This window comes from Orcinus orca, chromosome 11, assembly GCF_937001465.1.
Source record: "Orcinus orca chromosome 11, mOrcOrc1.1, whole genome shotgun sequence".
In the NCBI taxonomy this organism is placed as follows: domain Eukaryota; kingdom Metazoa; phylum Chordata; class Mammalia; order Artiodactyla; family Delphinidae; genus Orcinus; species Orcinus orca.
The window spans coordinates 38,669,747-38,695,953 of record NC_064569.1 but is presented as its reverse complement, the minus strand read 5'-3'; the positions used below and the strand labels follow the sequence as shown (position 1 = coordinate 38,695,953).

Genomic DNA, 26,207 nt, shown 5'->3' with positions numbered 1-26,207 from the left:
CCCACTGAGCGAAGGTGTGTGGCTAAAGTCATTTTTGGAATCAAACCAATCAACAAATTATATTATTGCCCAGTTTTTGCAGGTTTGCCATTTTGATGTTTGCTATGATTTAAATTTTTAAACTTGAATGGCTCATAGATGCCTACTACATCCCCTGTTAAAATATTTCAAGACTGTTCATTTTAGTCTTTTGCTGGGCATTAAAGTCTTGGAAAAGAAGAAAAGAAACTTTAAAAGTGATATTTTTAGTTATATTTCTCAATTTATGTTAAATAACGTATTTAATATTTTAGAATTTTTTTTAAAAACTTATAAAATGAAATGCAAGTAATGGATACTCTTCCAAATAACACTTCATCTCCCAGGGAAATGACTATGCCACTGTCATCTAATAACCCATTTCCAAAACAATTTTTCAGGAATCATTAGTAATTCAGATCAAGGCTAGGTTAGTCTCCAACAATTAGAATTTCTCTAAATAGAGTATTTTCTATCCAGATATAGCTAACCTAGCCAAGTAGGAAAAGCACAGGGCCTCCCAAGCTTTTCACGTTGTTGGGTTTATTTGCAGAACTTTGCTGCTCAGATGGCTGGAGGATTTGATGAGAAGGCTGGTGGCGCCCAGTTGGGAGTAATGCAGGGACCAATGGTAAGAAAAAAACACCAGTTCTTTGCAGCCAAAATGGCAAGAGGTGGCCCTTATTAGAGCCAGGGACTCTGACAACCTCACTTTACAGGTAATTGCTTAGAGCAGCTCTTCCCCAACAGTTACGTAACCTCCCATTTAGCTAGCCCAAAGCATTTGGGTTTTAACGGCGATGGATGCCAGTTTTAATGATGCGCTGGAGTGACTAAGAAGAATGAGGATGGAGAGAGGCATATAGGCTGATCTGTCAGAAGGCCAGTTGCTATTGCTCTTGGAATGAGAACTGAAGAATGCAGACAGCAGCCACTGTTCTCCGGCATCCACAAGACTTCCAGCAGGAACTCTCAGCCCTGCAGCTCCCACTTGGCACAGGCTAAATGAAACTCAGACTTTAGTAAACATGGCTGCCGTCCAGGGGAAAGCAAGGCCAGCTTCTCTGTCCAAATGGTACCTATAAATAAAAATAGATTGTTGCGAGGGGAGTGGGAAATGAGAGGGGGCGGCCACTGCAGGCCCCCTGCTCACAGAGTAACTCCTTGTCCTTTGTCTGGGCTGTTGGCTGGGAGGAGGTGGCACCCTGGAGGCTGTGGGTGAAGCATTTCCAGTAAAGCTCCTCATTTTCTGTTCCAATGCAGGGCCCCATGGGACCTCGGGGACCTCCAGGCCCTGCTGGTGCTCCCGTAAGTACTGGGCCTTTCCTTTTGGAAGGTGGAGACACAGATGCTTTCAAGCTCTCTGATGTCAGTTTGCGGGGGGCCAACCTGGTGTCCTCACCTTACTTTTTAGGGACCTCAAGGATTTCAAGGCAACCCTGGTGAACCTGGGGAACCCGGCGTTGCTGTGAGTACCTCCGTGGGCCCTGCCCTCCTTGGGGGGAGCTTCCAATGATGTACCGCTCCGACCCCGATCCTGTCGCCTCCCGGGCTCTGCCCAGCACTTTCCGCGGTGGAGGGCTCAAAGGAAACCCAGAGGTCCCCTCTTAGCTCTGGGGGAACAGAGAGCCAGATGTGGCAAGAACCACCCAGGACTCTGTCATCTCAGTCCTTTTTCTGGGTCACCCCTGGCCTGTGCTGTCCACTGCCTCCCACTATGATCTGCTCTCTCTCAGCACAAAGTGGGTTCTTCCATCTTTTTTTTAATTGGAGTGTGGTTGAATATTTTGGCCAAGCTGCACGGCCTGCCCACATGCAGGATCTTAGTTCCCTGACCAGGGAGCAAAGCTGCAACCCCTGCATTGGAAGCGTGGAGTCTGAACCACTGGACTGCCAGGGAAGTCCCAGGGTTCTTCCATCAGTTTTTCCTTATAGAGGAACTAGCTTCCAAAAGCTACAATCCCCAAATTTTGTCCACTGATTGGGTGTCTTCCCCCTCCAACCATCTCTTAAACTCTCCTATTTCGTTCGTAGGGTCCCATGGGTCCCCGCGGCCCTTCTGGCCCCCCTGGAAAACCTGGTGACGATGTGAGTACACCTGGGGAGTCAAACAAGTGGCCGCCTCACTTGAAAGGGCCCAGAGAGGGGGTGCTGGGCAGTGATACGGAGGCACCCTCGGCTTGACCCAAGGGAGAGGCAACCTGAGGGGCAGAGCGGGTCTGTTGGAGACTCGGACTCCGCCTACTGTCCACTGGCAACTTAGCTTGCAATTGCCTTGGGGACTGCTTTGGACCCACTGGGAAGGGAACTAATTAAAACATCATTAACTCCTGGAAGGGAAATTGAGAAGTGAGAGAAGGGAGAGGGAAAACACAAGGGGAAAGATGTAGAGAAGGAAAAACAAAGAAAGAAACACTCAACAGCCCGACATTATCTTAATTGTAAATGAGTTAGGAAAAGCTCAGCCTGAGTCAGGATGTCTGCAAGGGATGCAAACGAAGGGAAGAGACAAGAGTTGGCACTCGTGAATCCCATTAGACAGTGAAAGTCTCTGAGGTTAGGGGGCCCTAGGCCAGTCAGCAGTGCCTATGAGAGGAGACAGGGAGCCCACCAGGGGAGGCTGGAGGCCGTGGGGTTGGGGACAGAGGAGCTTGCCCAGGGCACAGGCAGCTGTGTGAGAGAAGACACGGTGAGCCAGGGAAGGCATTCGGGGAAGTCTGGGACCTGAAGGAGCGGGGTGGAGATGAGGAAGCAGGTGGGCAAAGGCATGGCGGGCTGGGAGGAGAGACGGGGCTCCGGAGTGTGCCAGCTGTGCTAATAGTCTTCTGAGGAAGCTGAGTTCATCTCTCTCCCTTCAGGGTGAAGCTGGAAAGGCTGGAAAACCTGGCGAGAGAGGCCTTCCGGGTCCTCAGGTAAAGCCCCACCTTCCCCAGCCTCCAGCATCATTCCCAGAGCCTCCCTCCTTGCAGCCGAGGCAGTGGCCTCCCGCCCAGCTCACCCGGTTCCGTTAGCTGGGCCTCCCGCCCAGCTCACCCGGTTCCGTTAGCTCACTCCTAAAGTTCCAGCAGTCTCCACATACATCACACCTTCATGCTGATGACCATGTCTCTGATCCTACATGGGTGTTGTTCAGACCCACTTTGAATAAGATGGGGTGAGGCACAGTGAAGGGGATTCTGGGATTGACTGAAAGATGGTCCCAGTACTGGGCTTCCACTGCTCCCTGGCTCTGAGGGCTCTGTAGCAGCCCAGGGCAGTCTTGACCCGGTTCTGCTCGGTGCCCTGAGAATCTCTTCTTTGGATTGCAGGGTGCTCGCGGCTTCCCAGGAACCCCAGGCCTTCCTGGTGTCAAAGGTCACAGAGTAAGTATCATGGGTTGAGGGTGTTGGAAGGAAGGGATTGACCAAGGGAGAAAAAGGCTTTTGAGGACATGAATCTTCCTATTTGGCTTCCCCAGAAGTGCGATTGAATGTCTTCTCTTGTCCCGTAGGGTTACCCAGGTCTAGATGGTGCTAAGGGAGAAGCTGGTGCTCCAGGTGTGAAGGTAAGGACCAAGAAGCACACGAGGATGGGGGACGGACAATGGGGAGATGCTACTGAGCTCAGTGGAGTTAGGACACCTGAACAGCTTGGGTTAGGACAGCCAGTCCTACGTCCTAATGTACGAACGGCAGTTCTGGAAAGCTCTGGGAATTGTCCCTCACAGAACTAAAGTTTGGGGGTGTCAGTGCTAGCTGAGATGACCAGAGCTTTCAGCTTCTTCCAGGGGAGTTGTCTGGGGGCTAGCACTGGGGTCCCAGTCACTGACCCTCTGCCTCTTTTTTCCAGGGTGAGAGTGGTTCCCCAGGAGAGAACGGTTCTCCAGGCCCAATGGTGAGTATATGAGCATTCCCCCTGGGAGGGCCTCTCTAGACACTCTTCAGACACCTTCTAAAGCCTGGCAGGTGGCTTCACCATAAATGCCATGGCTCCCTTTATGCAAAGTAGATACTCAGTTTTTTAGATTGATCTGATTATGAGCAAAAGGCAAAATGTATCAAGTAGATGATTTGGTCAAGGTTTCACCAACATTTCCTTGAAATAGCCCTGTTAGCACACTTGAGGCGTGCTTCAATTTTTACAAATTTCGTTTATTTTCAACATTTTGGGGAGCTCATCTATTGCAAGAAGCAAGATGTGCCTCGAACAGGGCTCCCAGTAGGTAACCACAGGCGCACCTGTGTGCTCTGCTGTGGCAGGAGAACCTTTCATGTGATAGGAGCATCCTGAATCAGGAAGGTGAGGTCAGGGGCATCCACACCTTTGCCTCCTGGGCACTGCACGCTCCCTCCCCTCAGGTGTCCAGGAAGGGCCTGCAGGTTAAGTGATGGTGCAGAGTGTCCTTGAGTCAACTCATGCTTGTGCTGTCCTGGTGTGTGTTCCAGGGTCCCCGTGGCCTGCCTGGTGAGAGAGGACGGACTGGCCCTGCTGGCGCTGCGGTGAGCAATTGACAAGACCAAGAGCCACCATTTGTCCAGCACTTTCAAGTTTACGAGGCATTTGCATTAGGGTTATTCTGCCTGACCCTCAAAACAAGCCTGCGAGGTGTAGAGGGTATCATCGTCCCGTGAGGATTCACTCTAGTGTGCCCGTCACAAATTCCCAGGCTGGGTCTGCAGTCGGGGGACTGGGCGTGGGCCACGGGAGGGCTGGGTGGTAAGGGCAGGAGTATCCTTAACCCGCCTCGATTATTCAGGTAATCCCCTCAACAGCCCCACCTGCTCCCCATCAACCCCGTTCCAATTTATGGACAGACTTTAGTTGGCTAGAGTACTGTGCTCCTTTTTGTTCTTTCTGGTTGCTCAGATGCTGCCCTAGAAAAGTCTTAACAGTCCAGGGTCAGCTCACATCCTTGACATTGGTGCACTGCTGGTGCCACTATGACATACCAGTGGCCACCACTTCACGCACACTCCCTCTGTTTAATACCTGAGATGCTTAGTCTCATCCAATCTTCCCTCATATCCTGTGAGGTAGATTCTATTGTCCTCCCCATTTTAGAGGAGAAGAAACCGAGGCACCGAACGGTTAAATAGCTTAAGACAAACTATACTTTGCAGCCTCAGACTCTGGTGGCCTCTTGTTAATGGGGGAAGTTAAGAGCACGGGGATTTGCCATGGTGGAGGGTGCAGGTGTCTAGCTCTGATCCCTTAGCAATCGAGAGCCCTTGCGGGCGCCTGGTCAGGCGAGTGATGCGATGAAAGCTGTGTTTAAGAAAGATTATGCGCTCTTGTTGATTTCACACCCAGCCACCCAGCCCTGAGGCCCCTCCTCACGGGTCCTTGCAGGACCGGCCAAAGTAAATCAGCTTCACTGGGTTTTACTGCTTTCCAGATAATGTATCTGTTTTGGCAGAAATTTCCCTCAAAAGCAGGTCAGTGAAATACCAAGCAGCCTCGACCCCCATTTGTCAGCCAGAGCTGTTGAAGTGGCTTGTCCCCGGGTCGCTTTGTGTGAGGGGATTAGAGAGCGCTGGACCTGCCGAGAAACACTGCGATTTCGGCAGGTTGTCAAGACGTGGCTTGTGGGGGCCACGGTGGCCACACTCTGTGAGGGGCACAGATGAGCTGCATCCCTGTTTTCCCTCCTTCCCAGGCACAGTAGACCCTGCTTCTCGCTCCTTCTCACTGATTCCTGTCCCCACGGTAGTCAGGCTGGCAGGGTGTGCACAGGATTAGGCATAGAAGATTGACAATGTCACGTAGTTCCAAGCGCAGGTCAGGGTTCAAGGCCTGGCCAGGGACTGGGCTGGGTTGGCCTCTGCCTGCTGTGGTCACGTGCCCCCCACCTTGGGCCAGACGGTGCCCACTCCCCAGCCTTGCTGCAGGAGAAGCCCTGGATGCCCGCCCAGCTCTGGCCTCCCGGGCGGCACTGCAGCTCCCCCTCACTCACGGCCAGCCCGGCCTCTCCTCTGGCTGACCCCTGGAGGGTGGGTGCTTCTCGAAGCGGCCAGGCTAGTCCAGAAGGGGCTCTGGCCAGTGCTGAGGCTTTATGTTCCCCGTGACACTTTCTTCGGTTAAGTCTTCTCTTCCCTGTTTAATGCCAACGGGGAGAGTCTCAGGAGAAATGGACCATAGCCAGGAGGAAGAGTTGAGTCTTCTTTAAAACAGGAGCTCCCCCTAAAGCATCCTTCTTCAGTTTCCAAGGAGAGGCAGAGGCAGGCAGACGGGGCTCGGCCGAGGTCCTCCAAGGACCAGGTGCCAGGCCCAGCTCCACCTAGCCTGACGGTCCCCTGGGCCTTGAGGAGCCTTGAGAGAGGCACGAGGGGTGCTCACCGCAAACCCAGGAGAAAACCCTCAAAGGGCAAGGCCTGTGGAGGAAATGCCGGCAGCCTTGCCTTCCTGTGAAGGAAGTCCTGGGGCGGATGTGGTCCTCGGGCTCTGCCCGGTGTCCTGTCCCCATCACAGAGCTTCTTCCTGAGCTGCTGGCAGATGTCCTGCAGCTTCTCTGATTTCCATAGAAGCGGGTGGTTTTATGGGTTGGAGGATGGTGGGGCGCAGATCCTGGGGTTAACCAAGCCGTAACCAGGGAGGTTACCCGAGTCCGGAGAGTGCTTCTTGCTGTGACAGGCAGGAGGCACTCAGTCAGGGTCTATGCCTGGCTGTTTCGCTCTCCTTTGGCCCAGTTCACCAAATCTTTAAACGATAACTCAGCCTTGAAGTTAGGGATACTTGGGGTCTAAACGGAAGTTTAAGAAATGATGAAACAGGGCTTCCCTGGTGGCGCAGTGGTTGAGAGTCCGCCTGCCGATGCAGGGGACACGGGTTCGTGCCCTGGTCCGGGAAGATCCCACATGCCGCGGGGCGGCTGGGCCCGTGAGCCATGGCCGCTGAGCCTGCGCGTCCGGAGCCTGTGCTCCGCAACGGGAGAGGCCACAGCAGTGAGAGGCCCGCGTACCGCAGAAAGAAAAAAAAAAAAAGAAAGAAATGATGAAATAGCTGGAAAATCACCCAGGCTTTGTTAAGCTGAGAACAAGCCCGCCGCCCTCCCGGTTCTCCCAGCCGCCCTGGAGGACCTGCCAGCCTCGTGCCCAGCCCTGGGGTACCATGGGGGTTGGGCTGAGGCAGGGAGGGACTGGACGTGCGCGCGCCTCTGACGGTGGCTGCTTCCTTCTTGCTCGCAGGGTGCTCGGGGCAACGATGGCCAACCCGGCCCCGCAGGGCCTCCGGTAAGTTCGCTTCAGCCCAGGCAGGTCTGCCTGCGTCCCAGTCAGCAGCCCAGTGAAGTTGCAGTGTTTACTCGGTACGCAAGCCATGCTCTGGCTTCTACTGGAAAGGAGGAGAAATAAGTTTTCATTACTGCAAGAGCACGTTGAACAAGTTTTGAAGCAGCGGGTCATTTTTCTCAGCCACCCTTTCGGTAGTTTTCTTGAGGAGGGATAGAGAGGGAGGTGAAAATCGCCTGCTTCTCACCATGTATTTAGTCAGAAACCTGCTTTGCCTTGTGAAGCCAGGCTTGGGGACACTGGCAGTGGGGACAGTTTTCACCCAGGGACTTTCGGCCACAGGGGTGTAGGGCAATATTGGTACAAAGGTGGGACGGCACGTGAGGCGTGGCGGGGGGGGGTCTCACTCTGGAGGCTGGAGAGAGTCTGCCCGGAATCAGCATTCACCTCTCCATCCACTTGCTTCCTCCAGGGTCCCGTGGGTCCTGCTGGCGGTCCTGGCTTCCCTGGTGCTCCTGGTGCCAAGGTGCGTGTCCTGCCCGTTGTGTCAGGAAACCCGCTTTCCCCGTAGCCCTTGCTGACTGCCCCCTGGATGACCCCCTTCCCCGCCCCCTTCCCTGCGGAGGCGTGTCCCCCACCCCCTCCCCACCTCCACTCTCCACGGAAAACGAGGAAAAAGCCAGGCACTTGGCAGAGTCACCAGCTGGAAGGGAGAGTAAGATGGGATGATAAAAAGCTGGAGATACAGTTACAGCTGCAGAGTGGGGCCAGGCAGCAAAAGGTGGGGAGACACCTGAGAGCTGGGAGGGAGCAGAAGACCAGGAACCAAAGGGAAGAAGGCAGAGCTCCGCCGACTTAGACCCGGAAGAGCGTCGGAGGGAAATGGGCTCAGAGACGGTTCCACGCTTCCCTCTCGCCTCTGCCTCATTTGGGGGCCTTGGCTCTCCCAAGCCGTGTTCATAGAGTTCTTCCAAGGATTAACAGGGCCAGTGGGAGGCCAGCCAGTTCAGGGAAAGGCCCCTGTGGCCCAGGAGGGATTCCAATGCGCGTGTGTCCCTGGGAGTTCTCTCCTGGTGCCCGCCAGGAGATGAATAAGGAACCTCCATGCGGTCACTGGCATCGGGTTGCTTTTTCCCTCCTGGGGTTTCCATGGCAACCAGACAGTGTCTGAGGCCCCAGGAGCCGGGTGAAGGAGACCCATTGTGAAGAGGGACAGCGGAAGGTGAGGGGGCCTGACCTTCAGAAAATAATAATTACAGCAGTAAAGCAAGAATGTTCTGAGAAGAAACCTGAGGAGGCTCTGCCCTCCCTCCAGGTCATCCGTCCTCCCCAGGGACTCCGCTGTCCAGAGAGCCTAGATCGCAGCCAGTTGTAACTTTCAGGAAAAAATGAAAGTAAAAGCAGAGGCCGTTTTGGGAAAAGTAGTGTTGGGGTGCTGGACCCAGCTCGCTTCTGGCTCCCTTCAGACAGGCTTGGCCCAGAGCCTGGGTCACACACCAGCCAGATACAAGCCCAGTGATGCCCCGAGCTGAGCTGTTTGAGAGCCTCCGTAAAAGAGAAAATAGGAAGGGAAGGGGAGGTGGAGGTGCCTGCCCGCCGCAGCCACCTGTCCATCATCCCCATGACACTGGGCTGGCAGGGTCCCCCAGCTTGGGCTTTTCTGAATGGTGCTGGCGGGACGAGCATGCTGCCCAGGCTGTGGCACGACACTGTGTGCTTGCTGTCGGTGGTCACCGGATAGGGGGCAGACGGAGAGTAGAGTGGGTGGGGTAGGAAGTCATCAGGGCAGCGAGCTCAGCCAGGCGGCCCACGCGGGAACCCAGGTGCTCCGGAGCAGGGCTCAGCTTTTTGGTGCGTGTGTACGGCTTGCCCTGAGCTGTTGCTGGCCCACGAGGTCTCTGTCCCCCTGACTTGCCCTCACTCCACCCCTCCCTATCTCTTCCCAGGGTGAAGCTGGCCCCACTGGTGCTCGAGGTCCTGAAGGCGCCCAGGGTCCTCGCGGTGAAGCTGGTACTCCTGGGTCCCCCGGGCCGGCTGGTGCCTCCGTAAGTGTAGCTTCTGTTTCGCCTGAAGGGTCTGGGGTCTGAGGCCTTGACACACTTGACTCTGTGCTTAGCTGTGAGGGAAGTGGCGTCTCAATCATGAAACCTTCATTCTGGCTGAATGCCTGCCACCCCCCGCCCATCTCTAGAGACATGTCTCCCTCCATTGCCCATCCTCCCCCTGAAATGTCCAGCAGGGCCATGCCTGGAATGGACAGCTGCTGCTGCAGCCCCTGGACCTGGGGCCTGGAGGGCTAGGAGGGCTGGGGTTTACTCTTCGCTGCTTATTTTATAATGACAGTCTCCTTTTTCAGGGTAACCCTGGATCTGATGGAATTCCTGGAGCTAAAGGATCTGCTGTGAGTGCTGCCCTTGGACTTGGCACCTCCCGGTGGGGTCAGTCCCTCCTTGCCCCCTCTCCTGATGCCTCTCTCTCTGCTCATGCTGATAGGGTGCCCCTGGCATTGCTGGTGCTCCCGGCTTCCCTGGGCCCCGTGGTCCACCTGGCCCTCAAGGTGCAACTGGTCCTCTGGGCCCGAAAGGTCAAACGGTAAGATCCAGGATGAGGCCAAGCGCCCCAGCATCAAAACCGCCATCCCTCCTTCCTGCGCTCACACCATGTCCTTTGGTGGGGCGCCTTTAAGGGTTTCGGGAGGTAGGGACAGGGCCGTGGAGAGAACCGAGTGTGAGAACCTGCCTTTCTCCTTTGTTAAGGGTGAGCCTGGTATTGCTGGCTTCAAAGGCGAACAAGGCCCCAAGGGAGAACCGGTGAGTATCTGGCCACCACGCCTGGCCCACTGCCCACCTCTGCAGGAGCTCTGTCCCCTAATCCGGGTCGTCTCAGGCCGTGTCGGAGACGAGATATGACAAGGTTGAGAAGCTGCTGCAGCTTCAGCTCCCATCGTTGGCCTGAGCAGCTTGACCAGTTTGAACTTTATACTCTCTCTTCCCCCTGGGGCACTTCTGCTCTCCCCCCCCCACGCTGATCCTTTGTGGCCTCACTTCCCCAGGTCCCCCAGCCCTGAAACAATAGTCACAGCCACTTCCTCCACACACCAGGCTGGTGCTCGCCCCAGGGCCCGGCGAAGACTCACCCTGTTTCTCTTTTGTGCTGCTTCTCAGGGCCCTACTGGTCCCCAAGGAGCCCCCGGTCCTGCTGGTGAAGAAGGCAAAAGAGGGGCCCGTGGAGAGCCTGGTGGTGCTGGGCCCGCTGGTCCCCCTGGAGAAAGAGTAAGTGGGCCAGGAGTCCCCACGCTCATTGGGGTGTGACCTGGAGATGCAAGTCTGGTCCCTGTGGCTCTGGGTCTTTGCCAAGTCTGTGGCCTCCTAGACGTCCTACTTCTCTTTTTTCCACCCACCACCATGGGGATAGGAAGCCTTCTCCTTCTTTGTGTCTCTCCACCCCCCCTCTCCGGGATGGCATGAAATAGTTGCAGCTCCTTCCCAGAAAGGTGGGGACAGGCCCAAGAAGTTAATCGCTCAGAATCTTGCAGGCCGTAGCTACTGGGCCACAGAAATTATGGTTGGCGGGTTCGTAGATGGACCCCCTGGGGTCTGGCGAGGCTCTGCAGCCGCGGCTGGGTCAGGGGCCACCCTGACTCAGTCTCTCCTCTCCACTTCTCCCTAGGGTGCTCCTGGCAACCGTGGGTTCCCAGGTCAGGATGGTCTGGCAGGTCCCAAGGTGAGTCGGGGCACAGGGGCTGGGGTCCCCACATCACTGGTCACATGGCTTTCTGCTGAGCCCCTGCCTCCTCTTGTGTAGGGAGCCCCTGGAGAGCGAGGGCCCAGTGGTCTTGCTGGTCCCAAGGGAGCCAATGGTGACCCTGGCCGTCCTGGAGAGCCTGGCCTCCCTGGAGCCCGGGTAAGTAGCAGAGCTGCTTTTGTCCTCGGCTTCTGATTTTGAACAGACCCCTCATGCCCTGCCCCACCTGGTCCCTCCGCCCCTGTGCTGCCAGGTTTGGGCGGTCCTGAGGCTGCCCTGACACCCATCCTCTTCTCTCCCCTACACAAAGGGTCTCACTGGTCGCCCTGGTGATGCTGGTCCTCAAGGCAAAGTTGGTCCTTCTGTAAGTCCATCATCTGGGGTCGTTGGGAAGGGTTGGGGAAATCCTTGGGGAGGCAGATGGGAAAAGAGACAGGAGTTGGGTAGGGGCAGCCCGTGAATTTTGAGAATTGGGGTGGGGGACAGATGGTAGGTACTAGGGCCAGGTGTGGCCTGTGCGGTGGCTGTGAGTTCTGAAGATGCCCCCACCTCGTGCATGTGGGCCTTCTGTTGGAGGAAGACAAAGCACGATGTGCACTTTCAGGGACAAAACTTACAAGCGAAGGAGCGCCTTGTTGCCGATGGGGCCTGTGTGGGCTGCTGTTTGTGAACTCGGTCAATCCCACGTGCTATCTGTCCGGCCAGTGCCCAGCCCTGAGCCTGCTACGTAGTAGCACTTAGTAGATACTGGATGGACAAATGTGGTCGAGCGTCCGTGTTCTGAGAATGGTGTCCTCTCTTTCAGGGAGCCGCTGGTGAAGATGGTCGCCCTGGACCTCCAGGTCCTCAGGGGACTCGCGGGCAGCCTGGTGTCATGGGTTTCCCTGGCCCCAAAGGTGCCAATGTAAGTAATCACCTGCCCTTCCATTTCCTTCCATATGGTGCTCCTACCTCCCTGCCCCTGGGGAAAGGGCTGGCCCTGAACAGAGTTATCCCAAGGGCCACGATGAGCGAATCCATGGTACCCCGGGCAGCTTGGACCTCCACGCCCCGTAGCAGTGAACGTGATCGGGGGAAACCCAGGGCTCTTTAGAGCCCTTGGGACATCTCAGCCATGACGCTGATCCACGGGGCAGCGCTATCAGTTCACACCTCTGAGCATAAGAGAGGTGCTGACACTTGGCTCTGGCCTTTGCTGTCCGCGAGGCAGTGACCTCAAGCCCCAATCTCCCAAGCTGGCTGTACCCCTGCTCCCACCACAGCCCTCCACCTTATGGCCCTGCACTCTTTCTTCCAGGGTGAGCCTGGCAAAGCTGGTGAGAAAGGACTGCCTGGTGCTCCTGGTCTGAGAGTAAGTACCCTCCCCACTGCCCATGTTAGCGTTTGCTGGACCCCTGCAAGGAGAGAGCAGCCCTATGGCATGCTTCTGGGGCCCCTAGCTGGCCGCGTGGATTCCCGCGGCTGAGCCCATGCTGCTCTGGGAGTCCGCACGGGGAGACTTCTGATCGCTGACAGCAGCCCAGAGAGATGGAGGAGGCTCCCATGCTGAGAAGGACCGAGGGAACGAAGGGGGCCGGGAAAGGACAGGAAGGGAAGGTGTGGAAATGGAGTTCAGGCAGGGGATCATCTAGAAACTCTGGGCCACAGAGTACACTTGCCTGGTCCTGGGATCTGTAGAACTGAAGAAGAGTGTATCATTACATCACCCCTTTCTCTCCCCTCTAGGGTCTCCCTGGCAAAGATGGTGAGACAGGAGCTGCAGGCCCCCCTGGACCTGCTGTAAGTACCTGCCCAGCCTCTCCAGGTGGCCCGTGGGCAGGAGCTTTGTGGGTAGAGGTGGGGAGTAAGGGAGCTGACAGGTGTGGATCTGGGCTGATCCAGGACACCTGACCCAGCCTGAGCGGAGGGAGGGCGTCCCAGGAGGCAGCCTGGACCCCATCGGGGTTGTCAGGGGTGCGGGTCACTGGTGGGAGGACAGCGAGGCATGCACACCTTGCTTGGGCAGTGAGGCAAGGTGTCGCCTGCCCTCCTGCGGGCCGGCCCCAGGCCCCTGTAGGCCTAGATGAGGCTCCCAGATTCTCTGGAGGCTGGCTCAGCTCGCCTTTGTCTTCCTCTGCAGGGACCTGCCGGTGAACGAGGCGAGCAGGGTGCTCCTGGGCCATCTGGGTTCCAGGTAGGCGGCTGGATCCCGTCCACACGCAGGGCTCTGGGGCAGCAGCAGTGCCCCCTTGAGGGGGACCCAGGGATGAGTCTTCCCTGAACCCCCTCCCCTACACCTGCTCTCGCACTCTGCTGGCCTCCCTGCAGGGCGTGGCAGCAAACACACTCCTTTCCTAACCAAGTCACTTTGGCTTCTAGGGACTTCCTGGCCCGCCTGGTCCCCCAGGTGAAGGTGGAAAACCAGGTGACCAGGTGAGTTTGGGGCTCTTTGAACCTGTAGCCTGTTTAGGTGGGAAGATCTATTCTCATGCCCAGGAGGCAAGGGCAGGAGTGGGCACAAGGAGCCCCAGGAGGCCAGGGAATGTCCAGGACCTGCTGCCCAGGTCTGAGCTCAGCCCCCAGCGGGAGGGCAGCTCCGCCGAGGATCTGGGACAGAAAAGCCTCTGCTCTCTCACACATCCTTCTTCGTTCTTCAGGGCGTTCCCGGTGAAGCTGGAGCTCCCGGCCTCGTGGGTCCCAGGGTGAGTGTCCCGTCCACTGTTTCCGCGCGGCCTCCTTGGGCCTGCTCCCTCCCGTGTGGTTCTGCCGTGCATCCCAGCACAGCCGTCCTGGGTCTCCTCTCTCTCTGGGCCTCCGCCCCATCTCTCTTGCCTGACTCCTCCTTGGTGTCTCTGTCACAGGGTGAACGAGGTTTCCCAGGGGAACGTGGCTCTCCAGGGTCCCAGGGCCTCCAGGGGCCCCGCGGCCTCCCTGGCACTCCTGGCACTGATGGTCCCAAAGTGAGTGAGGCGGGTCCTGCTGGCGGGGGTCCTCTGGGCTGGAAGGGGAGGGGGCTCAGGGGGGATGAAGATGGAAGGAGGGAGGGATGGAGGATGAGACAGAAAGGGGTCTGGGCAGAGGAGGAAGGGAAGGAAAGGGGGCTTGGGGCCTGGGGGGCCCAGGGGAAGTGCTGCCTTCCACAGACTCCTCTCCCACCGCAGGGTGCAGCTGGCCCAGGTGGCCCCCCTGGGGCTCAGGGCCCTCCAGGTCTGCAGGGGATGCCCGGTGAGAGAGGAGCAGCTGGCATCGCTGGGCCCAAGGGAGACAGGGTGTGTACCAGGCTGAGCACGCTTCCGCCACAGCTGGGCTTCCCCACACTCCCTCCCGCTCCCCACGGCACCAGGCGGTGAGGGTCCCCGTTACCCTCTTGAGGAACTTGGAGACCCCTCCCAGGCTCTCCGTTTGACCTTGAGTGACATCCTGCCTGACACTTCCCTCTGTCTCACTTCTGTTACTCCCCGTCACCCACCCTGAGACTGCAGCAAATCCCTCTTGGCCAGGCTCTGAGCTCTGCCTGGAGCCCCATTCGGAGGGGGGCACTGAGCCGGCAAAGGGGATCTTGGAGTACCTCCCTAAGGTGGCCCGTTTTTCTCTATCCCACAGGGTGATGTTGGTGAGAAAGGCCCCGAGGGAGCCCCCGGGAAGGACGGTGGACGGGTAAGTGGATACTGGTTGCAGGCTCCCTGGGGCTGGGATGGGGACAGATGCAGGGGACCTCATGCACTCAGGGGACAGAGGGGCAGCGTGTGAGCGTGGTCTCTGCTCCTATCTCAGTTTTGTGGGCTGGGCAACTACAAGGACTTTCCTGTCAAAAGTGGGGGCCCCAGGGTGAGAGGGAGCTCTGGGGGCCACGCGAGGGTACACCAAGGTCCGTTGGGTGCGGCGTCTCCAGGCTCCCTGTTGGACTCCGCGTCCCTGGCTGCCTCTCCCTGCCCCTCACTCCGCCTTCTTTCCTCCAGGGTCTGACTGGCCCCATTGGCCCCCCTGGCCCGGCTGGTGCCAACGGTGAGAAGGTGAGTCGTGGATCCCTTTCCTCGCTCTGCCTCACCTCCCCCATCGAATCTCCTCATCTCCTGCCAAAGACTGCTCTCTCTTCCCCTCGCTCGGATACCTGTCGGCCTCCTGCCTTGCAGCGGCTGCAAGAAGTGGAGGGTGGGGGCTCGTTCTTAGAGGCAAAGTCTGGCCGTGTGCACCACCGAGGGAAGCAGTTGGATGGGGGTATGGGTGTCTTCAGCAAAGGCCCCGAGTAGGTGCAGGTATGGCCAAAGCAACAAGGGGAGAACATGCCACGGGTCGGAGGGGAGACCAGAGCCCCCGTCCCCCCGTCAGGGCTCTCTGGATGCACTTTGCTCTGGAAGGGCCCCCTCTCACCCTACATCCCTCATCCTTGGCTTTTGTCCACCCCCCCCCCCCACCCGCTGACCCACTTTAGGGAGAAGTTGGACCTCCTGGTCCTTCAGGAACTGCTGGTGCTCGCGGCGCCCCGGTGAGTATCTGCCCCTGAGCCTGGCCCTGCTGGCCCCCCAGGCACGGCTCCCACCCTGCCCTCTGGGCCTGGGGGTGGGAGGAGAGATGAGAAAGGAAGGGAGGAGGCACGTCCCCCCCCATGATGTGATCAGGGTGGAGGGCCTTCGGGTCCCCAGATCCTCCGACCGTGAGAGGCTTCCTGACCTGGGTCCCTTTATTTAGGACGGAGAGCCTCCCGACCCCCTTCTCTCTGAGGGTTACTGTGCAGTAGGCTAGGCTGGGCCAGAGCGGGCTCTGGGCTCACAGGAGGGAACAGAGCAGGCCGGCAGCTGAGCCTCACCCCTCCCGGCCCTCTTCTCTCACAGGGTGAACGTGGAGAGACTGGACCCCCCGGGCCCGCTGGATTTGCTGGTCCTCCTGTGAGTATCTCTGTCCACCCTCCCTCCCTCCCTCCCTCCCATGCCCTCCACTCTGGCCAGCTCGAGTCATTCCCAAAGGACACCTTCCCGCCTGCGGGGGAGGGAAGGACAGGATTTAAAGAAGAGGGAAGTGGCTCCTCTGCGTCCACATCTCCACAGCGATGTGACAGTCCTACCCGAGACTCAGTGTCCAGGCCCAGGGTGGACGCACACACTCACACAGTCTCTGGCCCCTTTGGAGGAACCTCGAGTGTTTTGCCCGCACTCACTGGCCTCCTCCTTCCCGGAACAGGGTGCTGACGGCCAGCCTGGTGCCAAAGGCGAGCAAGGAGAGGCTGGCCAGAAAGGTGACGCCGGTGCCCCGGGTCCTCAGGGCCCCTCTGGAGCTCCCGGGCCTCAGGTGGGTAACGCTGAGCTCCCCCCCGAAACCGATCCCACACGGTAGGCGGTGCTGGGTGCCGGGAGAGGGGCCTGGGCAGGCAGAGGTGGCTAGGAGGCCTGGGGGTGCCCGCCTGTGTTTAGGGCCCTCCACCCAGCAGACTCTGGCGCCTGCTGCTGCAGCCACAGGAGGGGAGGCTGCAGGGAGGAGGAATTTGTGCTCAGGGGTAAAGGTTCAAGGAGCTAAGCTGGCCTTCAGAGCCGCGGGTGTGGGTGTGGGTGTGTGGCTGGGGGCCGACACAGGGTACCAGCCGCTGGGTCTCCCTGAGCAACAGAAGGCCTGGGGCAGAGCGGCCAGTCTCCTGGGAGACCTTGGACTGGCTCTGAGGACACCTGATGGGCCTGCCCTCCCCGAGATCTCCTAGAATACGAGTCTCCCGTGGGTCGGGGTGGCAGGCCCACCTGTGACAGCCTCTCCAGGCTGGGATTTTAGTGCTGACAAAGCTGCATCTCTGAGAACCGAGCTCTCAGGAGTCCACGGGGCTCAGAAGGGACCCGCGCCCAGAAGCCCACAGCCCTCCCCCGGGGCGACCGGGCCTCACCGTCTTCCTCCTTCCTCCCCAGGGTCCTACTGGTGTGACTGGTCCTAAAGGAGCCCGAGGCGCTCAAGGCCCCCCGGTGAGTGAGGCCCCCATTCCCACCGTCACTGGGCCGAGTGGAGGGCACTGCAGGGGCAGCGGCTTCTCTCGCACCCACCCCCCCGGGCCTCAGGAAGGAGGTCTGGCCCCAGAGACCCCACCCCACCTCCTTCCCCCTCAGCCCGAGCCCCTCCCACACAGCGCCGATCCCACAGCCGGTGGGAGAGAGGGCGCCCCTACAGCGCTGACTGCCCCACTGCATCCTCCCCCTGCAGGGGCTGGAGGCTGAGAAGCTGCAGCTGCCCAAGGCGGTGGCCAGACCTGGGGGCCCTTTCTCCCTCTCTAGCTCTCCCCTTGCTGCCGTGCGCCCCTGGCTCCTTTCCAAACCAGCCTATGAGACCCCCGCCCCCAAATTTGATTCTTGGGCCTCCTGAGGGTCTGAGGTCCTCAGGGTCCTCCTCTCATCACATAGGGAGCCACCGGATTCCCCGGAGCTGCAGGCCGCGTCGGACCCCCAGGTTCCAATGTAAGTGCTGCCCCCGGCTGTTTCCTCCCTAACTCCAGGCATGGGAGGCACAGGCAGGGGTCGAAGAGTCTGGCCCAGTCCCCCACACGTCTTTGTGCCCATCCCCACTCCTGGGAACAGTAGTTAACTGACCACAGGGACCTGCTCTCCTTGCAGACAGCTGGGAGCAGGGCGGGGGGCCCTCTTGCTGGCCACGGGCTTCTGGCTCCGTGGGCAGGACAGGGCTGGTACAGTTGCTTTCGTCGTGGACGCACACTTCTTGAGCACACTGTGCTTTGTAAGGATGTCTGCATCTTGCTCCTGGGGAAAGTCCCCCAGCTCACCAACACTGCCAAGCACAGAGGGAGCGGGCGCAGAGGCTTAGCGGCCAGGGGTGAGGCTGGAGCTGTTCCTTGAGGACCGGTGGTGGGACTGAGGCCACAGGGAAGGAGGCAGGAGGGAGTCCAGGTCGATCAGAAAAAGGAAAGTGTGCAAAGGCTGGAGAAGCCAGGCTGGCTTGAAGCCAGAGCTCACGGGGGAAAGAAGATGGAAGAGGTAGCCCGGGGTGGGGGTCAAGCTGCCCTTACGGTGGAGGAAGCCCCCAGAGGGTCACCGTGGCTTTGGCAGCCTGGAAGGATGGTGAAGGGTGAGATGAGTTCTCACGTCCCGCATTTGCTCCTTCTAGGGCAACCCTGGACCCCCTGGCCCACCTGGTCCTTCTGGAAAAGATGGTCCCAAAGGTGCTCGAGGAGACAGCGGCCCCCCTGGCCGAGCTGGTGACCCTGGCCTCCAAGGTCCTTCCGGACCCCCTGGCGAGAAGGGAGAGCCTGGAGATGACGGTCCTTCTGTAAGTCCCACCCCAGGCTGGGGAGCCCAGGGCCAAGGTCCCTGGAGCAGAAGTGTGAAGGGCACGTGGGCTCACAGAGCCCAGAGTGGGGGGAGCACGACTGTGGGACTGCCGGGGGGGGGGGGCGGGCGCTGCAGAGAGAAGTGTCCTGACCCCTGCAGTGGGCAGCTGCCACCTCACGGAGGGGCGGGGGCCGGCTCCGTGTCACTTCTCAAGTTCTCACCTCCCTCCTCTCCTCCCTCAGGGTCCCGACGGTCCTCCAGGTCCCCAGGGTCTGGCCGGTCAGAGGGGCATCGTCGGTCTGCCGGGGCAGCGTGGTGAGCGAGGATTCCCCGGCCTGCCCGGCCCATCGGTGAGTGGGGACGCCCCTTCCTCCGGGCGAGCTGGGCCCCGCCTGGCTCAGGTGGACGCTCTTCACCTGGTGCTCTCGGTGGCCTGGCCACCCTGAGGCTGCCACCGCTCCGCACCGTCTGAACTGACCCGCGGTCAGCGCCCTCCCCAGAAGGGCTCCGAGGGGCCTCGGAGCGCGCACTCATCCTCCTTGTCACTGTCCCCCAGGGTGAGCCTGGCAAGCAGGGAGCTCCTGGAGCATCTGGAGACCGAGGTCCCCCTGGCCCCGTGGGTCCTCCTGGCCTGACTGGACCTGCGGGTGAACCTGGACGCGAGGTGTGCAGTGGGATCCGCTGTGGGGTAGCCCATTCTAGGGAGAGGGGAGCCCTGGAGAAGGGGGTGACAGATGGGCCGAGCCCAAGCGCCCAGATGTGATGGGAGGGTGGTGATGGGAGAGAGAGGGCACGGAGACTAAGAGCTGGGCCCACGGCGGGGAGGCAGGAGGAAGCTGGCTGAGGAAGCTTTGGCTGGAGGGAGGGCACAAACCTGGGCTCCTGAGGGAGGACGGGAAGCAGAGGCGGGGACGGTGGGCAGCTCTGATGGCGTGTTTCCCTTTGCGCAGGGAAGCCCTGGTGCTGACGGCCCCCCTGGCAGAGACGGTGCAGCTGGAGTCAAGGTGGGTATCGGGGTCTCACTCAAGGTGAGTACGGTGGGGCGGGGAGGACATTCCATTGGCCTGGCAGGGCTGGGGTCAGAATCACGTCTCTCCTTGCCTCTTCTGGAACGTTCCTCTCTGAGCCGGAGACCTCTCTCCTGACAGGGTGATCGTGGTGAGACCGGTCCCTTGGGTGGCCCCGGAGCCCCAGGGCCCCCTGGCTCTCCTGGCCCCGCCGGCCCAGTCGGCAAGCAGGGAGACCGAGGAGAAGCTGTGAGTATCTTCGAGTCAGTAAAAGCCACGGTGGAGGAGGGTGGCTGCATGGGCAGGGAGCGTTCCACCACCCGCCCTCCCCCACCGCAGGCCCTGGGCGCGTCCCTGTCCTGACTGTGCTCTGACGCTGCCCCCACTCTCCCCACAGGGTGCACAAGGCCCCATGGGACCCTCAGGACCAGCTGGAGCCCGGGGAATGCCAGTGAGTATCTGAGCGTCCTGTGCTGGGTCCCCGACAGGCAGGTTCAGGGGGCAGCAGGGACCTGGGGCCCCTTGGCTCGGGTGAGGCTGGCCTGAGCTGACCAAACCTGTGTCTTTGTGTCTTGTTCCCAGGGCCCTCAAGGCCCCCGAGGTGACAAAGGAGAAACGGGAGAGGCTGGCGAGAGGGGACTGAAAGGACACCGTGGCTTCACTGGTCTGCAGGGTCTGCCCGGCCCCCCTGTGAGTGCTGCAGGCTGCCGCTCGGTTCCCCAAGGCATCCCCCTTCACGGAGCCCACTGGCGTTTCCCACGCTGCTAAGGCGACTGGGGACCATCCTGAGAAATGCGCAGGGCCTCCTCAGGGCTGGAGGGAGAAGCACATGGAAGGGGCGCAGGGGCGGGACGTGTATGCGCTCCCCCAACTCCCAGTATATATACGTATTCAAGAAGGCCTCCTGACGTGGAAGATGGGGCCCTGTCCCTGCTGACCTCTGACCTTTGCCTCTTCCTGCTGCACAGGGTCCCGCTGGAGACCAAGGGACTTCTGGTCCTGCCGGCCCTTCTGGCCCCAGAGTAAGCGAGACGGAGTGAACCCTTCCTCCGGGGTGGGACCAGGGTGCTGGTCAGGTGTCTGGTGAGGAGGGAGATGTGGCTGCTTCTGGGGAAGCCTCGGGCTCAGGCGCCTCACTCAGCAGCAGAGGTGGGACTGGCTTGGTGACACTGTGGCCAGAGAAGTACCTGAGGCCATAGGACGACCACGAGCGCAGCTCTCGGCTGTCAGATAGACTCCCTGGGAATAGGATTTTACAAAGGGGATTGTAGGGAGTGAGAGAGCCGTGAAGCCGTCCTGCCGGTTCTTGGCCACACGGAGAGCAGCGTGGGGTTCCATGACTGAGAAATGGGAAGACTTGGAAAGAGAGCAGCTATGAGTGCCGCCAGGACGGCCGCCTCACCAGCCCCGGCTTCTCCCGGACCGTCCCTTTGTCGATGGCTCTCTTCTCACTGTCTTTCTCCCTCCCGGCCTGCAGGGTCCTCCTGGCCCCGTCGGTCCCTCTGGCAAAGATGGCGCTAATGGAATCCCCGGCCCCATTGGACCTCCTGGACCCCGTGGACGTTCAGGCGAAACTGGCCCTGCTGTGAGTGTCCTTCCTGCCGTCTGGGGTGCTCCTGGCACCGGGAGGCTTGAGCTCTCGGATGCGAAGGGCTTCTTTCGGGGCATCAGCCTGCAGCTAATGTGACAGCATCCTTTATCCTGGGAGCTCCCTGGAAGTTCAGAGTCCATGAGACATAGAAGAGAGGGGCCAATGAAAAAACAGGGAGCATTCTATGGTTTTCTTGGTCTTGGCCTGCTCCGCGCGCGCGCACACACACACACACACCCCCCCCCCCAACTGTAATTCCTGGCTGATTTCTCTGTTTCCTGCTGCAGGGTCCTCCTGGAAATCCTGGACCCCCTGGCCCTCCAGGTCCCCCTGGCCCTGGCATTGACATGTCCGCCTTTGCTGGCCTAGGCCAGAGAGAGAAGGGCCCCGACCCCATGCAGTACATGCGGGCCGATGAGGCAGCCGGCAACCTGAGACAGCACGACGCCGAGGTGGATGCCACGCTCAAGTCCCTCAACAACCAGATCGAGAGCATCCGCAGCCCCGAGGGATCCCGCAAGAACCCCGCCCGCACCTGCCGGGACCTGAAACTCTGCCACCCCGAGTGGAAGAGCGGTGAGCCCGGAGGGCAGGATCCCCGCCCCCGCTGGGCACGGCCCCCTTCAGAAGGAGGGGCAGAGTCGGGCCTGGAAGGTTCTGGCACTGGTGGTGGCTCCCCCATTTCACAGCAGAGAAACTGCAGCCCTGGTCCCGTCCGGTCATGGCCACATGGTGGAAGTGACTTCAGGGTAGAGTTCCATCCACCGGGCAGGCCCTGCTCCTGTGCCTTTGCCTGCCCCCCTGTTTAGCCCTGGACCTTCCCATCCGGGTCTCCTCGCCCGGATCCCTCCCTCTCCCCTCCCTTTGGCCGCACGTGGCCCTCACACCCTGCTCCTCTGCCCCTGGTGTCCCCATAGGCCTTTCTGTCACCCCAGGCAGGCCTGGCCCTCTCGGGAGCGTGTGTCTGTGCCTGTCTGAGCCCCGATGGGGTGTTGCCTCTCCGCTGCAGGAGATTACTGGATCGACCCGAACCAGGGCTGCACCCTGGACGCCATGAAGGTTTTCTGCAACATGGACACTGGCGAGACCTGCGTCTACCCCAGCCCGGCCAGCGTTCCCAAGAAGAACTGGTGGAACAGCAAGAGCAAGGACAAGAAACACATCTGGTTTGGAGAAACCATCAACGGTGGCTTCCACGTGAGTCCCCGCGTGCTCTAGGCCAGGGACGGCGCATCAGAATCCCCCTCTGCTTTCTCCCCGGCAGTCTTTAGCGCCTTGCTCACATTCTCACTGGATGGGGGCTGGGGGAGAGTTCAGGGGAAGAAGGAAAGAGGAGGAGGGGGATGTTTTCCCACTTTGAGGTGGAGGAAGAGTCCTCAGAGGCTTGCTCCACTCCCCGGAAGCAAACGTGTCTTCCCAGTGACCCCTCCCCAGCCCCCTTCAGCTCCTGCAAACCCCGCTCGGAGGGCCCTGTCCCGCCCGGGCCTCACGCCACTGCTGTCTGCCCCTCCCAGTTCAGCTATGGAGATGACAACCTGGCTGCCAACACCGCCAACGTCCAGATGACCTTCCTGCGCCTGCTGTCCACCGAGGGCTCCCAGAACATCACCTACCACTGCAAGAACAGCATTGCCTACCTGGACGAGGCCGCTGGCAACCTCAAGAAGGCCCTGCTCATCCAGGGCTCCAACGACGTGGAGATTCGGGCCGAGGGCAACAGCAGGTTCACGTATACGGTTCTGAAGGATGGCTGCACGGTGAGTCAGGCCGGCTGGGCCGCCAGAGAGATGAGCCGCCTGGGGCCCCGGGCGACAGCAGGCAGAGGGCTGGTCCACAGCAGGCATCGTGGCCCTAAAGGGGCACGAGCGCCGACGGGCTACGCGGGGACGACACGCAGAGCGACAGGTGAGGGAGAGGGGCGTGTTGTTCTGTCCCCTCCCCTCCCTTGGCTCAGCGTGTCCGGTGACTTGGAGGAACACTCATGCGACGTGTGTGGGCCTCTGCCCTCGCAGGCTGGGTCACTGTGGACAGTGGGGAGGAGAAGGGCAGGGGGAGGAGGCCCTGCTGCTGAGGACTGGCGTCGAGGCGGAGGCCAGTCCAAGAGAGGTCTAGGCCCCCCGCGTGTGTTCGGTTTTGGGGTCCAGGGCAGCTGGCACCGGATCGTAAGGCATCCGCCGACTCTCCTCTCTTTCTCCCCTAGAAACACACCGGTAAGTGGGGCAAGACTATGATTGAGTACCGGTCGCAGAAGACCTCACGTCTCCCCATCATTGACATTGCACCCATGGACATAGGCGGGCCCGAGCAGGAATTCGGTGTGGACATAGGGCCTGTCTGCTTCTTATAAAAACCCGAACCCAGAAACAACACAATCCATTGCAAACCCAAAGGACCCAAGTACTTTCCAATCCCAGTCACTCTAGGACTCTGCACTGAATGGCTGACCTGACCTGACGTCCATTCATCCCAACCTCTCACAGTTTGGACTTTTCTCCCTTCTCTAAGAGACCTGAACTGGGCAGACTGCAAAATAAAATCTCGGTGTTCTATTTATTTATTGTCTTCCTGTAAGACCTTTGGGTCAAGGCAGAGGCAGGAAACTAACTGGTGTGAGTTAAACGCCCCCTGAGTGACTGCCCCCCAGCCCAGGCAAGAGAACCCCCCCTTCGGGTGCCGGGCGCAGGAACTGTGTGTGTCCCACACAATGGTGCTATTCTGTGTCAAACACCTCTGTATTTTTTAAAATGTCAATTGATATTAAAAACAAAAAAATTATTGGAAAGTACATATTGGCTTGTGCTTTGTGCTTTATTTTTCATTAGTCCTGGAGTCTGTGGGCAGGACAGAATCCTCTTTCGTAAACTTTGGCATCAACTGGAACCCAGGGGTGAACTAGGAACAGAGACCGAGGTTTGGGAAGGGAGGCACACGAGAGGGGGTGGCCTTGTTCCTGAGCATAAGCCCAGACACACCTCCAGGCGGATTAGTGCAAGAGAAAAGATGCTCTCTGAACTCCGACGGGGAGGTGGGGCCTGCGTCGTGCCACTCGGGAGAGACCAGAGACGCCCCGAGGGGGCGGGGGTGCACGGTGCCGGGGGGGGGCGGGGGGGGCAGGCAGGGCAGGGGAGGGAATCCACAGAGGCCCAGTGCACCAGTCAATCTATTTATCTGTATCTTTCCCTCAGACTTCAGTTCAAGGAGAAGTGTTAGTGCTGAACACTCGCCCCACCCCTTATTCCTTTTTCCCGGCCCCCGTTCCTCACTTGCTGGGCTGGCACCTAAAGCTTCCATGGGTGTCTTCTCAACACACGGAGGGACAGCCGGTCCCTTCTTGCCTTCCAAAGACTCGTGTTATGTGGGGCAAAAATGAGGAGGTGCTCACCTTTTCCACTAGAGGGGGCTAGTTCCTGACAAACTAAAAGAGTGAATCGCAAACATAAGAACACACAATTAGAAGAGCTATCTCATAATTTTAAATAAACAACCCTTCCATATACCAAGAGAGCTAGTGGGGGCAAGGGGGAGAGGTCTGCGGACGCTTATGGAAGCCTCTCAGACCACATACGGAGCTGAATAGTGGAGTCTCGTTCCAACCTGTCAGCCACACTCAGCGCCTATCCTGCTCCCTAGCTCACTTCACTGCCCACAGTGGTGTCAGAGCGACTTATTCCAAAGCAGCTCAACAGATCGTGAGCATCAGCTCAGTCCCTGGTAAGAGGAGTCCCATCTGCATCAGGATATAAAGCTGATCCCTCGTAGCCCACCCATTTCCCGGGTACCCAGTCAAACCTAGAAATAATAGCAACTGCTGCACTGGTAACTGATGAATGAAGCAGAAGGGAAGAGAAGCAGCGGGACAGAAAGCCCTGCATCTGTGGTCAGATCAAAACGCACCACCCTGGGTGACAGTACTGCACTACAGTAGCCCCCTTGTCCCGACCTGGGCCAGAGGCTCACCACTAATTCCCATGATCCCTGATGCCCCAGGAAAGGCAGAAGGTCCCTCGAGGCACAATAACCTCTCAGATAACATTCTGACCCCGGCGGGACTGAGTGGACAGACCTGGCTTACTAGCTGTAGGCCTCAGTCAGGCTACTGTTCCTTTCTTGAGCTTCCTCGTCTCTACGAAAGTGTCCTGCCTCCAAGGGCTTTTGCGTTTTGCACTGAGTGGAACCCAGGAGTCTGACTCCAGTGGAGACTTGCTCAGGACCCTGGATCCTGGGTAAATCACAGACCAACTTCCGAAACAGTTTCCCCTTCTAAACAAGAGAAGAAACACAGAATGCACAGAATGAATCTCCAGGTGATGAAGAAGCTTACTTATAAAGGCAAAGAATAAGGATTATTTTGCCCAGAGAAATACTCAGGACCCCTTAGACTCATGTAGAACTTTTACAAACAGGCTGATTCTTTTTTTTTTTGTTTTAATGTGGACCATTTTTAAAGTCTTTATTGAATTTGTTACAAAATTGCTTCTGTTTCGTTTTGGTTTTTTGGCCCCGAGGCATGTGGGATCTTAGCTCCCTGACCAGGGATCGAACCCGTACCCCTTGCATTGGAAGGTGAAGTCTCAACCACTGGACCACCAGGGAAGTCCCCAGGCTGATTCTTTTAATAGTTTCACATCTGGGGCTAGAATCCCTAGAAGGACAGGTGACCCAGCGGTCTCAGGGATCCTGCTTTGGGATAACTAGTGTTGCAGAACAGACGGTGGAAGTATATTGTGGCGTATATGGGACCCAGTGAGTATCAGAGGCTTATCATGGCATATGAAACATCTACCTATGACTCTGGACAAAAACGCATAGAAAATGCAATCCTTAGCATATAGCAGGTGCTCAATACTTTTTTGGAACGAGTAAATGAATAAATGGAGATTTCAACCAGGGGACATGGTGTAAGTACTTTGAGAGTTAAGAAAGAGGTCACGGCAGAGGCCAACCCAGAAGCTACAGAGAAAGATCTCTGGTGAAGCTTCATCTCCAAGAAACACATTCCTGCACTCCAGTCAAGATGGTGGAGTAGAAGGATGTGGAACTCACCTCATCCCACAAATACATCAAAAAATACAAATGGAAAAATGCTCACAGAATACCTACCCATCACTGGCAGGAGACCTCAAACACCTGAAAGGACAAGAAGGATCTCCACGTAACCGGGCAGGATGAAAGAAAAAAAAAAAAAAAGAGCAAGTGGGATGGGACCTGCTCCCCTGGGAAGGAACTGAAGGAGTGGCGAGGTTCCTGCACGCTGGGAAGCCGCCTCACTGGTGGGGAGATCAGCCAGGACAGAAAGGGAGCTCCAGAGGCTCGGAGGAGAGCACACCTGATTTGTGGCGGGAAGAACAGAGAGAGACGTACACAGGCGGTCTATGCGCAGCTGCTGGTATGGGTGGGGGCTGGGTGC

At 58.7% G+C, this 26,207-nt stretch overlaps 2 protein-coding genes across 2 annotated transcripts; both read left to right on the top strand.

Annotated features, from left to right (window-relative positions):
• The first annotated feature begins 718 nt into the window (after positions 1 to 718).
• Positions 719 to 2,964, top strand: LOC117203017 (collagen alpha-1(II) chain-like). Its single transcript, XM_049694079.1, has 3 exons — positions 719 to 1,326; positions 1,433 to 1,486; positions 2,053 to 2,964. The coding sequence occupies exons 1-3, from the start codon at positions 1,276 to 1,278 to the stop codon at positions 2,200 to 2,202; spliced, it is 255 nt and encodes an 84-aa protein (XP_049550036.1). The 5' UTR covers positions 719 to 1,275; the 3' UTR covers positions 2,203 to 2,964.
• COL2A1 (collagen type II alpha 1 chain) lies at positions 2,762 to 23,582 on the top strand. Its single transcript, XM_049694928.1, has 43 exons — positions 2,762 to 2,773; positions 2,877 to 2,930; positions 3,509 to 3,562; positions 3,847 to 3,891; positions 4,443 to 4,496; positions 7,182 to 7,226; positions 7,696 to 7,749; positions 9,170 to 9,268; positions 9,580 to 9,624; positions 9,717 to 9,815; positions 9,980 to 10,033; positions 10,388 to 10,495; positions 10,893 to 10,946; positions 11,028 to 11,126; positions 11,278 to 11,331; positions 11,773 to 11,871; positions 12,265 to 12,318; positions 12,693 to 12,746; positions 13,087 to 13,140; positions 13,326 to 13,379; positions 13,604 to 13,648; positions 13,808 to 13,906; positions 14,108 to 14,215; positions 14,550 to 14,603; positions 14,906 to 14,959; positions 15,379 to 15,432; positions 15,779 to 15,832; positions 16,125 to 16,232; positions 16,835 to 16,888; positions 17,321 to 17,374; positions 18,039 to 18,200; positions 18,445 to 18,552; positions 18,759 to 18,866; positions 19,153 to 19,206; positions 19,351 to 19,458; positions 19,607 to 19,660; positions 19,792 to 19,899; positions 20,178 to 20,231; positions 20,687 to 20,794; positions 21,088 to 21,376; positions 21,810 to 21,997; positions 22,315 to 22,557; positions 23,001 to 23,582. Exons 1-43 carry the CDS (start codon positions 2,762 to 2,764, stop codon positions 23,145 to 23,147), a joined length of 3,660 nt encoding a protein of 1,219 aa, XP_049550885.1. The 3' UTR covers positions 23,148 to 23,582.
• The last annotated feature ends 2,625 nt before the right edge of the window (positions 23,583 to 26,207 follow it).